The sequence below is a fragment of the Pseudophryne corroboree genome, chromosome 3, assembly GCF_028390025.1.
Source record: "Pseudophryne corroboree isolate aPseCor3 chromosome 3, aPseCor3.hap2, whole genome shotgun sequence".
Classification (NCBI taxonomy): domain Eukaryota; kingdom Metazoa; phylum Chordata; class Amphibia; order Anura; family Myobatrachidae; genus Pseudophryne; species Pseudophryne corroboree.
This window is the reverse complement of record NC_086446.1, coordinates 671111219-671125424: the sequence shown is the minus strand read 5'-3', so window position 1 is coordinate 671125424 and position 14206 is coordinate 671111219. Positions and strand designations below refer to the sequence as shown.

The 14206-nt window shown below is 48.1% G+C and overlaps 1 protein-coding gene across 3 annotated transcripts in view; it reads right to left on the bottom strand.

The window, feature by feature from the left end:
* The window catches only part of FBXW4 (F-box and WD repeat domain containing 4), a 482200-nt gene that overhangs the window by 163812 nt on the left and 304182 nt on the right, over nucleotides 1-14206 (bottom strand). For 2 of the 3 annotated variants that reach the window (XM_063961882.1, XM_063961884.1), the window contains exon 6: nucleotides 8483-8548. The exons of the other annotated variant lie outside the window; for it this stretch is intronic. In XM_063961882.1, the coding sequence (XP_063817952.1) occupies nucleotides 8483-8548 (66 nt within the window). The remainder of the gene's footprint in view (nucleotides 1-8482; nucleotides 8549-14206) is intronic. 3 annotated transcript variants of the gene reach the window in all.

Below are 14206 nucleotides of genomic sequence, written 5' to 3'. Positions count from 1 at the left end.
GAGCTCCCCTAGTGAGTGTCCAGTCAGTCCTGGGCACAAAGTCTAACTGAGGTCTGGAGGAGGGGCATAGAAGGAGGAGCCAGTTCACACCCAGTCAAAGTCTTTTCAGTGTGCCCAAGCTCCTGCGGATCCCGTCTATACCCCATGGTCCTTTTGGAGTCCCCAGCATCCTCTAGGACATAAGAGAACATATTTATACTGGCGGGGGAAGGGCTGTGCCATGGCATCTTATGCCCCCTTTCTGCCTGTTTGATCAGGTTTCATGCTGCCCAGGGCGCCCCCCCGGTGCCCTGCACCCTGCAGTGCCTGTGTATGAGTGGGCAACATGGCGTGCTTCGCTCCCGCCAGACGCACGGTACCTTTAGCAGTCACCTTGATTGAAGATCTATCTTCTTACACTCACCTGTCTTCTGACTTCTGGCTCTGCAAGGGGGGTGACGGCGTGCTGTGGGAGTGAGCATCTAGGCGCAGCTAGCGTTCAGTTCCCTTCAGGAGCTAATGGTGTCCTGTCAGCCAGAAGCAGAGCTATGTAACTCTTTAGGAAGTTGGTTCCTACTTCTGCCCCCTCAGTCCCACGAAGCAGGGAGACTGTTGCCAGCAGTTCTCCCTGAAAATAAAAAACATAACATAAGTCTTTTCAGAGAAACTCAGTAGAGTTCCCCTGGAGTGCATCCAGTCTGCCTGGGCACATTTCTAAAACTGAGGTCTGGAGGAGGGGCATAGAGGGAGGAGCCAGTTCACACCCTTTGAAAAATCTTAAAGTGCCCATGACTCCTGCGGAACCGTCTATACCCCATGGTACTGAAGTGGACACCAGCATCCTCTAGGACGTATGAGAAACTATAATTGTTCAAATATGTGTTTTAGTAAGTGCCGACAGGATCATTTTCTTGTTAACGTGTCGTCAAGCATCCGAGCAGACAGCCGACGTGATTCTCCATATCTCAGCTTTTACTCCTGCATTTTTTACCTCCAGAGCGGTTTTATTTTTAAATATACTGTTCTGTTTTTACCTAGAGGGTCAGTAGTCTAATGCTGAGTACACATTGTGACGATCACTCGGCTGATCGGATTAAATGATCCGATCCCTTGAGCATTTGTCCAATTAGTGTGACTCACTAAAAATAAGAATTTACTTACCGATAATTCTATTTCTCATAGTCCGTAGTGGATGCTGGGGACTCCGTAAGGACCATGGGGAATAGCGGCTCCGCAGGAGACTGGGCACATCTAAAGAAAGCTTTAGGACTATCTGGTGTGCACTGGCTCCTCTCCCTATGACCCTCCTCCAAGCCTCAGTTAGGATACTGTGCCCGGACGAGCGTACACAATAAGGAAGGATTTTGAATCCCGGGTAAGACTCATACCAGCCACACCAATCACACCGTATAACCTGTGATCTGAACCCAGTTAACAGCATGATAACAGAGGAGCCTCTGAAAGATGGCTCACAACAATAATAACCCGATTTTTGTAACAATAACTATGTACAAGTATTGCAGACAATCCGCACTTGGGATGGGCGCCCAAGCATCCACTACGGACTATGAGAAATAGAATTATCGGTAAGTAAATTCTTATTTTCTCTAACGTCCTAAGTGGATGCTGGGGACTCCGTAAGGACCATGGGGATTATACCAAAGCTCCCAAACGGGCGGGAGAGTGCGGATGACTCTGCAGCACCAAATGAGAGAACTCCAGGTCCTCCTCAGCCAGGATATCAATTTTGTAGAATTTTACAAACGTATTTGCTCCTGACCAAGTAGCTGCTCGGCAAAGTTGTAAAGCCGAGATCCCTCGGGCAGCCGCCCAAGATGAGCCCACCTTCCTTGTGGAGTGGGCATTTACAGATTTTTGGCTGTGGCAGGCCTGCCACAGAATGTGCAAGCTGAATTGTACTACAAATCCAACGAGCAATAGTCTGCTTAGAAGCAGGAGCACCCAGCTTGTTGGGTGCATACAGGATAAACAGCGAGTCAGATTTCCTGACTCCAGCCGTCCTGGAAACATATATTTTCAGGGCACTGACAACGTCTAGCAACTTGGAGGCCTCCAAGTCCCTAGTAGCCGCAGGCACCACCAATAGGTTGGTTCAGGTGAAACGCTGAAACCACCTTGGGGAGAAACTGAGGACGAGTCCTCAATTCCGCCCTGTCCGAATGGAAAATCAGATAAGGGCTTTTTCAGGATAAAGCCGCCAATTCTGACACGCGCCTGGCCCAGGCCAGGGCCAACAGCATGACCACTTTCCATGTGAGATATTTTAACTCCACAGATTTAAGTGGTTCAAACCAATGTGACTTTTGGAACCCAAAACTACATTGAGATCCCAAAGTGCCACTGGAGGCACAAAAGGAGGCTGTATATGCAGTACCCCTTTTACAAACGTCTGAACTTCAGGGACTGAAGCTAGTTCTTTTTGGAAGAAAATTGACAGGGCCGAAATTTGAACCTTAATGAACCCCAATTTCAGGCCCATAGACACTCCTGTTTGCAGGAAATGTAGGAATCGACCCAGTTGAATTTCCTCCGTCGGGCCTTACTGGCCTCGCACCACGCAACATATTTTCGCCAAATGCGGTGATAATGTTTTTGCGGTTACATCCTTCCTGGCTTTGATCAGGATAGGGATGACTTCATCCGGAATGCCTTTTTTCCTTCAGGATCCGGCGTTCAACCGCCATGCCGTCAAACGCAGCCGCGGTAAGTCTTGGAACAGACAGGGTCCTTGCTGGAGCAGGTCCCTTCTTAGAGGTAGAGGCCACGGATCCTCCGTGAGCATCTCTTGAAGTTCCAGTTACCAAGTCCTTCTTGGCCAATCCGGAACCACGAATATAGTGCTTACTCCTCTCCATCTTATCAATCTCAGTACCTTGGGTATGAGAGGCAGAGGAGGGAACACATACCCTGACTGGTACACCCACGGTGTTACCAGAGCGTCTTCAGCTTATTGCCTGAGGGTCCCTGGACCTGGCGCAATACCTGTCGAGTTTTTAATCATGTGGAAGACTTCTGGGTGAAGTCCCCACTCTCCCGGGTGGAGGTCATGCTGAGGAAGTCTGCTTCCCAGTTGTCCACTCCCGGAATGAATACTGCTGACAGTGCTATCACATGATTTTCCGCCCAGCGAAGAATCCTTGCAGCTTCTGCCATTGCCCTCCTGCTTCTTGTGCCACCCTGTCTGTTTACGTGGGTGACTGCCGTGATGTTGTCCGACTGGATCAACACCGGCTGACCTTGAAGCAGAGGTCTTGCTAAGCTTAGAGCATTGTAAATGTCCCTTAGCTTCAGGATATTTATGTGAAGTGATGTCTCCAGGCTTGACCATAAGCCCTGGATATTCCTTCCCTGTGTGACTGCTCCCCAGCCTCGCAGGCTGGCATCCGTGGTCACCCGGACCCAGTCCTGAATGCCTAATCTGCGGCCCTCTAGAAGATGAGCACTCTGCAACCACCACAGGAGGGACACCCTTGTCCTTGGTGACAGGGTTATCCGCTGATGCATCTGAAGATGCGACCCGGACCATTTGTCCAGCAGGTCCCACTGGAAAGTTCTTGCGTGGAATCTGCCGAATGGGATTGCTTCGTAGGAAGCCACCATTTTACCCAGAACCCTTGTGCATTGATGCACTGAGACTTGGCTCGGTTTTAGGAGGTTCCTGACTAGCTCGGATAACTCCCTGGCTTTCTCCTCCGGGAGAAACACCTTTTTCTGGACTGTGTCCAGGATCATCCCTAGGAACAGAAGACACGTCGTCGGAACCAGGTGCGATTTTGGAATATTGAGAATCCAATTGTGCTGCCGCCACACTACCTGAGATAGTGCTACACCGACCTCCAACTGTTCCCTGGATCTTACCCTTATCAGGGAATTGTCCAAGTAAGGGATAACTAAAATTCACTTCCTTCGAAGGAATATCATCATTTCGGCCATTACCTTGGTAAAGACCCGGGGTGCCGTGTACCATCCATACGGCAGCGTCTGAACTGATAGTGACAGTTCTGTACCATAAACCTGAGGTACCCTTGGTGAGAAGGGTAAATTTTGACATGAAGGTAAGCATCCTTGATGTCCCGAGACATCATGTAGTCCCCTTCTTCCAGGTTTGCAATCACTGCTCTGAGTGACTCAATCTTGAATTTGAACCTCTGTACGTAAGTGTTCAAAGATTTTAGATTTAGAATCGGTCTCACCGAGCCGTCCGGCTTCTGTACCACAACAGTGTGGAATAATACCCCGTTCCTTGCAGGAGGGGTATCTTGATTATCACCTGCTGGGAATACAGCTTGTGAATGGCTTCCAAAACTGTCTCCCTGTCAGAAGGAGACATCAGTAAAGCCGACTTTAGGAAACGGCGAGGGGGAGACGTCTCGAATTCTAATTTGTACCCCTGAGATATCACCTGAAGGATCCAGGGGTCTACTTGCGACTGAGCCCACTGCGCGCTGAAATTCATTGAGACGGGCCCCCCACCGTGCCTGATTCTGCTTGTAAAGCCCCAGCGTATACTGAGGGCTTGGCAGAGGCGGGAGAGGGTTTCTGTTCCTGGGAACTGGCTGATTTCTGCAGCCTTTTTCCTCTCCCTCTGTCACGGGGCAGAAATGAGGAACCTTTTGCCCGCTTGTCCACGAAAAGACTGCGCCTGATAATACGGCGTCTTCTCATGTTGAGAGGCGACCTGGGGTACAAACGTGGAATTCCCAGCTGTTGCCGTGGCCACCAGGTCTGAAAGACCGACCCCAAATAACTCCTCCCTTAATAAAGCAATACTTCCAAATGCCGTTTGGAATACGCATCACCTGACCACTGACGTGTCCATAACCCTCTACTGGTAGAAATGGACAACGCGCTTAGACTTGATGCCAGTCGGCAAATATTCCTCTGTGCATCACGCATATATAGAAATGCATCTTTTAAATGCTCTATAGGCAAAAATATACTGTCCCTATCTAGGGTATCAATATTTTCAGTCAGGGAATCCGACCACGCCAACCCAGCACTGCACATCCAGGCTGAGGCGATTGCTGGTCGCAGTATAACACCAGTATGTGTGTAAATACCTTTTAGGATAGCCTCCTGCTTTCTATCAGCAGGATCCTTAAGGGCGGCCATCTCAGGCGAAGGTAGAGCCCTTACAAGCGTGTGAGCGCTTTATCCACCCTAGGGGGTGTTTCCCAACGCACCCTAACCTCTGGCGGGAAAGGATATAATGCCAATAACATTTTAGAAATTATCAGTTGTTATCGGGGGAAACCCACGCATCATCACACACCTCATTTAATTTCTCAGATTCAGGAAAACTACAGGTAGTTTTTCCTCACCGAACATAATACCCCTTTTTGGTGGTACTCGTATTATCAGAAATGTGTAAAACATTTTTCATTGCCTCAATCATGTAACGTGTGGCCCTACTGGAAGTCACATTCGTCTCTTCACCGTCGACACTGGAGTCAGTATCCGTGTCGGCGTCTATATCTGCCATCTGAGGTAACGGGCGCTTTAGAGCCCCTGACGGCCTATGAGACGTCTGGACAGGCACAAGCTGAGTAGCCGGCTGTCTCATGTCAACCACTGTCTTTTATACAGAGCTGACACTGTCACGTAATTCCTTCCAACAGTTCATCCACTCAGGTGTCGACCCCCTAGGGGGTGACATCACTATTACAGGCAATCTGCTCCGTCTCCACATCATTTTTCTCCTCATACATGTCGACACAAAAGTACCGACATACAGCACACACACAGGGAATGCTCTGATAGAGGACAGGACCCCACTAGCCCTTTGGGGAGACAGAGGGAGAGTTTGCCAGCACACACCAGAGCGCTATATAAATACAGGGATAACCTTATATAAGTGTTTTTCCCCTTATAGCTGCTGTATAGTTAATACTGCGCCTAATTAGTGCCCCCCTCTCTTTTTTAACCCTTTCTGTAGTGTAGTGACTGCAGGGGAGAACCAGGGAGCTTCCCTCCAACGGAGCTGTGAGGGAAAATGGCGCCAGTGTGCTGAGGAGATAGGCTCCGCCCCTTTTTCGTGGACTTTTCTCCTGCTTTTTTATGGATTCTGGCAGGGGTAAAATGCATCCATATAGCCCAGGAGCTATATGTGATGCATTTTTTGCCATCCAAGGTGTTTTTATTGCGTCTCAGGGCGCCCCCCCCCAGCGCCCTGCACCCTCAGTGACCGAAGTGTGCTGAGAGCAATGGCGCACAGCTGCAGTGCTGTGCGCTACCTTGTTGAAGACAGGACGTCTTCTGCCGCCAATTTTCCGGACCTCTTCTGCCTTCTGGCTCTGTAAGGGGGCCGGCGGTGCGGCTCTGGGACCCATCCAAGCTGGGCCTGCGATCGTCCCTCTGGAGCTAATGTCCAGTAGCCTAAGAAGCCCAATCCACTCTGCACGCAGGTGAGTTCGCTTCTTCTCCCCTTAGTCCCTCGATGCAGTGAGCCTGTTGCCAGCAGGTCTCACTGAAAATAAAAAACCTAAACTAAAACTTTCACTAAGAAGCTCAGGAGAGCCCCTAGTGTGCACCCTTCTCGTTCGGGCACAGAGATCTAACTGAGGCTTGGAGGAGGGTCATAGGGGGAGGAGCCAGTGCACACCAGATAGTCCTAAAGCTTTCTTTAGATGTGCCCAGTCTCCTGCGGAGCCGCTATTCCCCATGGTCCTTACGGAGTCCCCAGCATCCACTTAGGACGTTAGAGAAAGCTAGAATACTACACACTGGGCTACAAATATCTTACTGTGTGTATGTGTATGTTCTTCAATGGGATCGGGATGTCAAGCAGTCTAAATATTAAGATGCACATAAGATTAGATCTCCCAATCAGCCCTTATCAGCTAACACTCCTGCATACAAACCTATATAATCATCAGAGCCAGACAAATGTATAGCTGTGTACCCAGAATCAGATACTAATGGCACCTGGTGCATACCCCCTGTGCGCTGTCTGAAAAGGGGTGCAGCCTATTATAAAGGGAGTGTAATCATGGGAAATTTTGGATTACATCAATCTGGGTGGCATGATCTAGCTGGACGGGGTGTGGCTTCACGGAAAGCCCTTTATTGCATCACTTCAGGGGTGTGTCCAGTATCCCTGGAGATGCTGGGCTGTCACCAGAGACTGGTCTGCCTGCACTGCCCGATCCTCCTCCGTGACAGGAACTGAGTGCTGTAGGATAATGCCACACTGTAGCACCTGGTTTCTGTCACTGCGGAGGAACTGACATTTTAGTGTCATCCGGGTATGGCCCGCACCTCCATAGTGACACCACTGTCAAAGTGGTGTCACTATGTTTTATATGGTGAATTTAATAGATTTTTTTGCACCCATATATACAGATATCCAGCTACATACATATATACATAAATATATATATATATATATTTTAGTGGAAATAGAACCCGTGGCGACCGCAGGTCGCCAGCGAGCCCGCAAGAGGCTTGCTGCACTTTCCCCTTCCCGCCGGGATCCCGGCGTCGGTATGCTGCCGGCGGTCCCCTGACCGCCGGTCAGACATACTAAACCCTACGCCAAATGCCACAATAAAAGAGTAATATAATACATGGAAGCGGCATAGCTGGGTATGGCTGGGTATGGGACTCAGGGTAGACATCCATTAGGTCGACACCCATTGGTCGACAGTGGCTAGGTCAACACTAGAAATAGGTTGACACGGCCATTAGGTCGACATGAACAAGGTCGGCATGGAAAAAGGTCGACATGAGATTTTTATGGTGTTTTGGGGTCGTGTTCCAATTAGTGCACCACGTCCCCTTGCATGCTGCGGGCAAGGTGCCTCGCTCCCCTACCGCTGCGCACAGCACAGGTTACCGTTCCCAATCGTAGCCCACGTGGATCGTAAAGTATGAAAAAGTCCAAAAAATAAAATAAAATGTGAAAAACTCATGTCGACCTTGTTCACGTCAATCTAATGGCCATGTCGACCTAGCCACTGTCGACCTAATGGGTGTCAACCCAGAGTCCGGATACCGTATAGCTTAAGATAAAATCATACTAGATCAGAAATGTTGCTTCTGTAACTAAATAAACTAATAAATAAACATTACTTATATTTAGGTACATATATACATATTGTTCATTGTGTATACATGTGTGTACATATATATATATACATATTGTTCACTGTATTGTAGAAAATAAAAAGAAATGCATTCCAGCCAATTACCGTCTTGTAGATAAATGACTTTATGATGTGATCAGATGCCAAGAGTACATGAGAGATGCAGATTCTCATATTCCATAATGATGTCATGTCAGTTTAATGATCTGTACGTCTCCTACAATGTCTGTTCTGTCTAGGTTACTAGATGTCCAAGAAAAAGTTTGCTCTAGAACAAATGTTTTCTGTGATCCCCACAAAGTAGGTACAAAACAAAGTTGACGACCAGCTAGATAGTTTTTATGTCATGAGTGTTTCTGGCAGAAAAACAGATGTTTTATATGACAAATAGACATTACCTCTGGAGGTCCCAAATCCTGAGTGGTGATGTATGGCTGCAGCAAGCTGTCCCAGTAACAAAGGAGCTATAAAAGCAGAAGCAGGAAAAAAAAACAGATTAACCAGCACGCCACAGATCATAAGGGTCATCTCTTCTACATCTACACACGGAGCAGACAAGGGGTGAATCAATGTATCGAATCTTTGTGTCATTAACGCTACAGCAATCTTCCTTACATAATACCTATGCAAAAGCCACCATTCAAAAAATAAAAATCTAAACACGAGAAAACAGCAGATCCAAAGGCAACAAACAGACCAAAACTGAAACGGTTGTCTAAGGTAGTGGTTCTCAAACTGTGTGCTGTGGCACTCTGGGGTGCCTCGGGGCACTTGCAGGGGAGCCATGAATTTGTGATCCAGGACCAATTCAAATTATATATGGTCAATGTAATAGGCAAAACCAGTGCTCGTGGCTGCCAATCATAAAATATGTGGACAAATGGAAGTAAATCTTGTCCCTCATCACATAACCGAACCTAAGGATGACTTTAAATACAATGTACTTAATTTAATAATTATTTCTAAATTTCTCAAATCAGAAACTATTGGCCTAGGGGTGTCGTGAAAAAAATTCTGATACTGATAGGACACCATGATTAAAAAAAAGTTTTGGAACCAATATGCTATGGCAGTGGTTCTTAAATCCAGTCCTCAAGTAAACCCAACAGGTCATGTTTTCTAGATTTCTTTAATCAGACATAGGTGCATTGATCTACTTTTTTGAGTCCAGAATTATCCCACCTGTTTCCAAAGACAGGAATTCTGAAAGCATGACCTGTTGGGGGTACTTGAGAACTGGAGTAGTGGAACCATCAGTATAGAGCATAGGTTCAAATAAGACCCTAACCTTGAAAACAGGTTTGGTGGATTAAGATATGTAATGCTGATCACCTACACCTTAGATGAGACAGTCGATTTGTCACTTGAATCAATATACATGGGAATTCATACTATCCATCCATCAGGACCTACTGACATCATTATTATTATTGTTTTTTTTACAATTCACAAGGTGCCACAAAGTGTCTGCAGCAATTTAGAGCGCATGTACAGAAATTGTAAAACTATAGCATAGCAGGATATGATGTGTATAACATTGTAATACGAGGGCCTTGGTCGTAAAATCTTACAATCTAAAGGACATTACCCAGACATGCGACTGCCAACTGGTAAGCATGTCACATAAATATTGATACAACACATTAAAAAAATAAGAATTTACTTACCGATAATTCTATTTCTCGTAGCCCGTAGTGGATGCTGGGGACTCCGTCAGGACCATGGGGATTAGCGGCTCCGCAGGAGACAGGGCACAAAAGTAAAAGCTTTAGGATCAGGTGGTGTGCACTGGCTCCTCCCCCTATGACCCTCCTCCAAGCCTCAGTTAGGATACTGTGCCCGGACGAGCGTACACAATAAGGAAGGATTTTGAATCCCGGGTAAGACTCATACCAGCCACACCAATCACACTGTACAACCTGTGATCTGAACCCAGTTAACAGCATGATAACAGCGGAGCCTCTGAAAAGATGGCTCACAACAATAATAACCCGATTTTTGTAACAATAACTATGTACAAGTATTGCAGACAATCCGCACTTGGGATGGGCGCCCAGCATCCACTACGGACTACGAGAAATAGAATTATCGGTAAGTAAATTCTTATTTTCTCTGACGTCCTAAGTGGATGCTGGGGACTCCGTCAGGACCATGGGGATTATACCAAAGCTCCTAAACGGGCGGGAGAGTGCGGATGACTCTGCAGCACCGAGTGAGAGAACTCCAGGTCCTCCTCAGCCAGGGTGTGCCCCTGACCAAGTAGCAGCTCGGCAAAGTTGTAAAGCCGAGACCCCTCGGGCAGCCGCCCAAGATGAGCCCACCTTCCTTGTGGAATGGGCATTTACATATTTTGGCTGTGGCAGGCCTGCCACAGAATGTGCAAGCTGAATTGTACTACACATCCAACTAGCAATCGTCTGCTTAGAAGCAAGAGCACCAAGTTTGTTGGGTGCATACAGGATAACAGCAAGTCAGTTTTCCTGACTCCAGCCGTCCTGGAAACCTATATTTTCAGGGCCCTGACAACATCTAGCCACTTGGAGTCCTCCAAGTCCCTAGTAGCCGCAGGTACCACAATAAGCTGGTTCAGGTGAAACGCTGACACCACCTTAGGGAGAAACTGGGGACGAGTCCGCAGCTCTGCCCTGTCCGAATGGACAATCAGATATGGGCTTTTGTGAGACAAAGCCGCCAATTCTGACACTCGCCTGGCCGAGGCCAGGGCCAACATCATGGTCACTTTCCATGTGAAATATTTCAAATCCACAGATTTGAGCGGTTTAAACCAATGTGATTTGAGGAATCCCAGAACTACGTTGAGATCCCACAGTGCCACTGGAGGCACAAAAGGGGGTTGTATATGCAGTACTCCCTTGACAAACTTCTGGACTTCAGGAACTGAAGCCAATTCTTTCTGGAAGAAAATCGACAGGGCCGAAATTTGAACCTTAATGGACCCCAATTTGAGGCCCATAGACACTCCTGTTTGCAGGAAATGCAGGAATCGACCGAGTTGAAATTTCTTCGTGGGGCCTTCCTGGCCTCACACCACGCAACATATTTTTGCCACATGTGGTGATAATGTTGTGCGGTCACCTCCTTCCTGGCTTTGACCAGGGTAGGAATGACCTCTTCCGGAATGCCTTTTTCCCTTAGGATCCGGCGTTCAACCGCCATGCCGTCAAACGCAGCCGCGGTAAGTCTTGGAACAGACATGGTACATGCTGAAGCAAGTCCCTTCTTAGCGGCAGAGGCCATGAGTCCTCTGTGAGCATCTCTTGAAGTTCCGGGTACCAAGTCCTTCTTGGCCAATCCGGAGTCACGAGTATAGTTCTTACTCCTCTACGTCTTATAATTCTCAGTACCTTAGGTATGAGAAGCAGAGGAGGGAACACATACACCGACTGGTACACCCACGGTGTTACCAGAACGTCCACAGCTATTGCCTGAGGGTCTCTTGACCTGGCGCAATACCTGTCCAGTTTTTTGTTCAGGCGGGACGCCATCATGTCCACCTTTGGTCTTTCCCAACGGTTCACAATCATGTGGAAGACTTCCCGATGAAGTCCCCACTCTCCCGGGTGGAGGTCGTGCTGAGGAAGTCTGCTTCCCAGTTGTCCGCTCCCGGAATGAACACTGCTGACAGTGCTAACACATGATTTTCCGCCCAGCGAAGAATCCTTGCAGTTTCTGCCATTGCCCTCCTGCTTCTTGTGCCGCCCAGTCTGTTTACGTGGGCGACTGCCGTGATGTTGTCCCACTGGATCAATACCGGCTGACCTTGAAGCAGAGGTCTTGCTAAGCTTAGAGCATTGTAAATTGCTCTTAGCTCCAGTATATTTATGTGGAGAGAAGTCTCCAGACTTGATCACACTCCCTGGAAATTTTTTCCTTGTGTGACTGCTCCCCAGCCGTTCAGGCTGGCATCCGTGGTCACCAGGACCCAGTCCTGAATGCCGAATCTGTGGCCCTTTAGTAGATGAGCACTCTGCAGCCACCACAGAAGAGTCACCCTTGTCCTTGGAGACAGGGTTATCCGCTGATGCATCTGAAGATGCGATCCGGACCATTTTTCCAGCAGATCCCACTGAAAAGTTCTTGCGTGAAATCTGCCGAATGGAATCGCTTCGTAAGAAGCCACCATTTTTCCCAGGACCCTTGTGCAATGATGCACTGACACTTTTCCTGGTTTTAGGAGGTTCCTGACTAGCTCGGATAACTCCCTGGCTTTCTCCTCCGGGAGAAACACCTTTTTCTGGACTGTGTCCAGAATCATCCCTAGGAACAGCAGACGTGTCGTCGGAGACAGCTGCGATTTTGGAATATTTAGAATCCACCCGTGCCGTCGTAGAACTACTTGAGATAGTGCTACTCCGACCTCCAACTGTTCTCTGGACCTTGCCCTTATCAGGAGATCGTCCAAGTAAGGGATAATTAAGACGCCTTTTCTTTGAAGAAGAATCATCATTTCGGCCATTACCTTGGTAAAGACCCGGGGTGCCGCGGACAATCCAAACGGCAGCGTCTGAAACTGATAGTGACAGTTTTGTACCACGAACCTGAGGTACCCTTGGTGAGAAGGGCAAATTGGGACATGGAGGTAAGCATCCTTGATGTCCAGGGACACCATATAGTCCCCTTCTTCCTGGTTCGCTATCACTGCTCTGAGTGACTCCATCTTGATTTGAACCTTTGTATGTAAGTGTTCAAATATTTCAGATTTAGAATAGGTCTCACCGAGCCGTCTGGCTTCAGTACCACAATATAGTGTGGAATAATACCCCTTTCCTTGTTGTAGGAGGGGTACTTTGATTATCACCTGCTGGGAATACAGCTTGTGAATTGTTTCCAATACTGCCTCCCTGTCGGAGGGAGACGTTGGTAAAGCAGACTTCAGGAACCTGCGAGGGGGAGACGTCTCGAACTTCCAATCTGTACCCCTGGGATACTACTTGTAGGATCCAGGGGTCCACTTGCGAGTGAGCCCACTGCGCGCTGAAACTCTTGAGACGACCCCCCACCGCAGCTGAGTCCGCTTGTACGGCCCCAGCGTCATGCTGAGGACTTGGCAAAAGCGGTGGAGGGCTTCTGTTCCTGGGAATGGGCTGCCTGCTGCAGTCTTCTTCCCTTTCCTCTATCCCTGGGCAGATATGACTGGCCTTTTGCCTGCTTGCCCTTATGGGGACGAAAGGACTGAGGCTGAAAAGACGGTGTCTTTTTCTGCTGAGATGTGACTTGGGGTAAAAAAGGTGGATTTTCCAGCTGTTGCCGTGGCCACCAGGTCCGATGGACCGACCCCAAATAACTCCTCCCCTTTATACGGCAATACTTCCATGTGCCGTTTGGAATCTGCATCACCTGACCACTGTCGTGTCCATAAACATCTTCTGGCAGATATGGACATCGCACTTACTCTTGATGCCAGAGTGCAAATATCCCTCTGTGCATCTCGCATATATAGAAATGCATCCTTTAAATGCTCTATAGTCAATAAAATACTGTCCCTGTCAAGGGTATCAATATTTTCAGTCAGGGAATCCGACCAAGCCACCCCAGCGCTGCACATCCAGGCTGAGGCGATCGCTGGTCGCAGTATAACACCAGTATGTGTGTATATACTTTTTTGGATATTTTCCAGCCTCCTATCAGCTGGCTCCTTGAGGGCGGCCGTATCTGGAGACGGTAACGCCACTTGTTTTGATAAGCGTGTGAGCGCCTTATCCACCCTAAGGGGTGTTTCCCAACGCGCCCTAACTTCTGGCGGGAAAGGGTATAACGCCAATAATTTTCTATCGGGGAAAACCCACGCATCATCACACACTTCATTTAATTTATCTGATTCAGGAAAAACTACAGGTAGTTTTTTCACACCCCACATAATACCCTCTTTTGTGGTACTTGTAGTATCAGAAATATGTAACACCTCCTTCATTGCCCTTAACATGTAACGTGTGTCCCAAATGGAAAATACGTTTGTTTCTTCACCGTCGACACTGGAGTCAGTGTCCGTGTCTGTGTCTGTGTCGACCGACTGAGGTAAATGGGCGTTTTAAAGCCCCTGACGGTGTTTGAGACGCCTGGACAGGTACTAATTGGTTTGCCGGTCGTCTCATGTCGTCAAC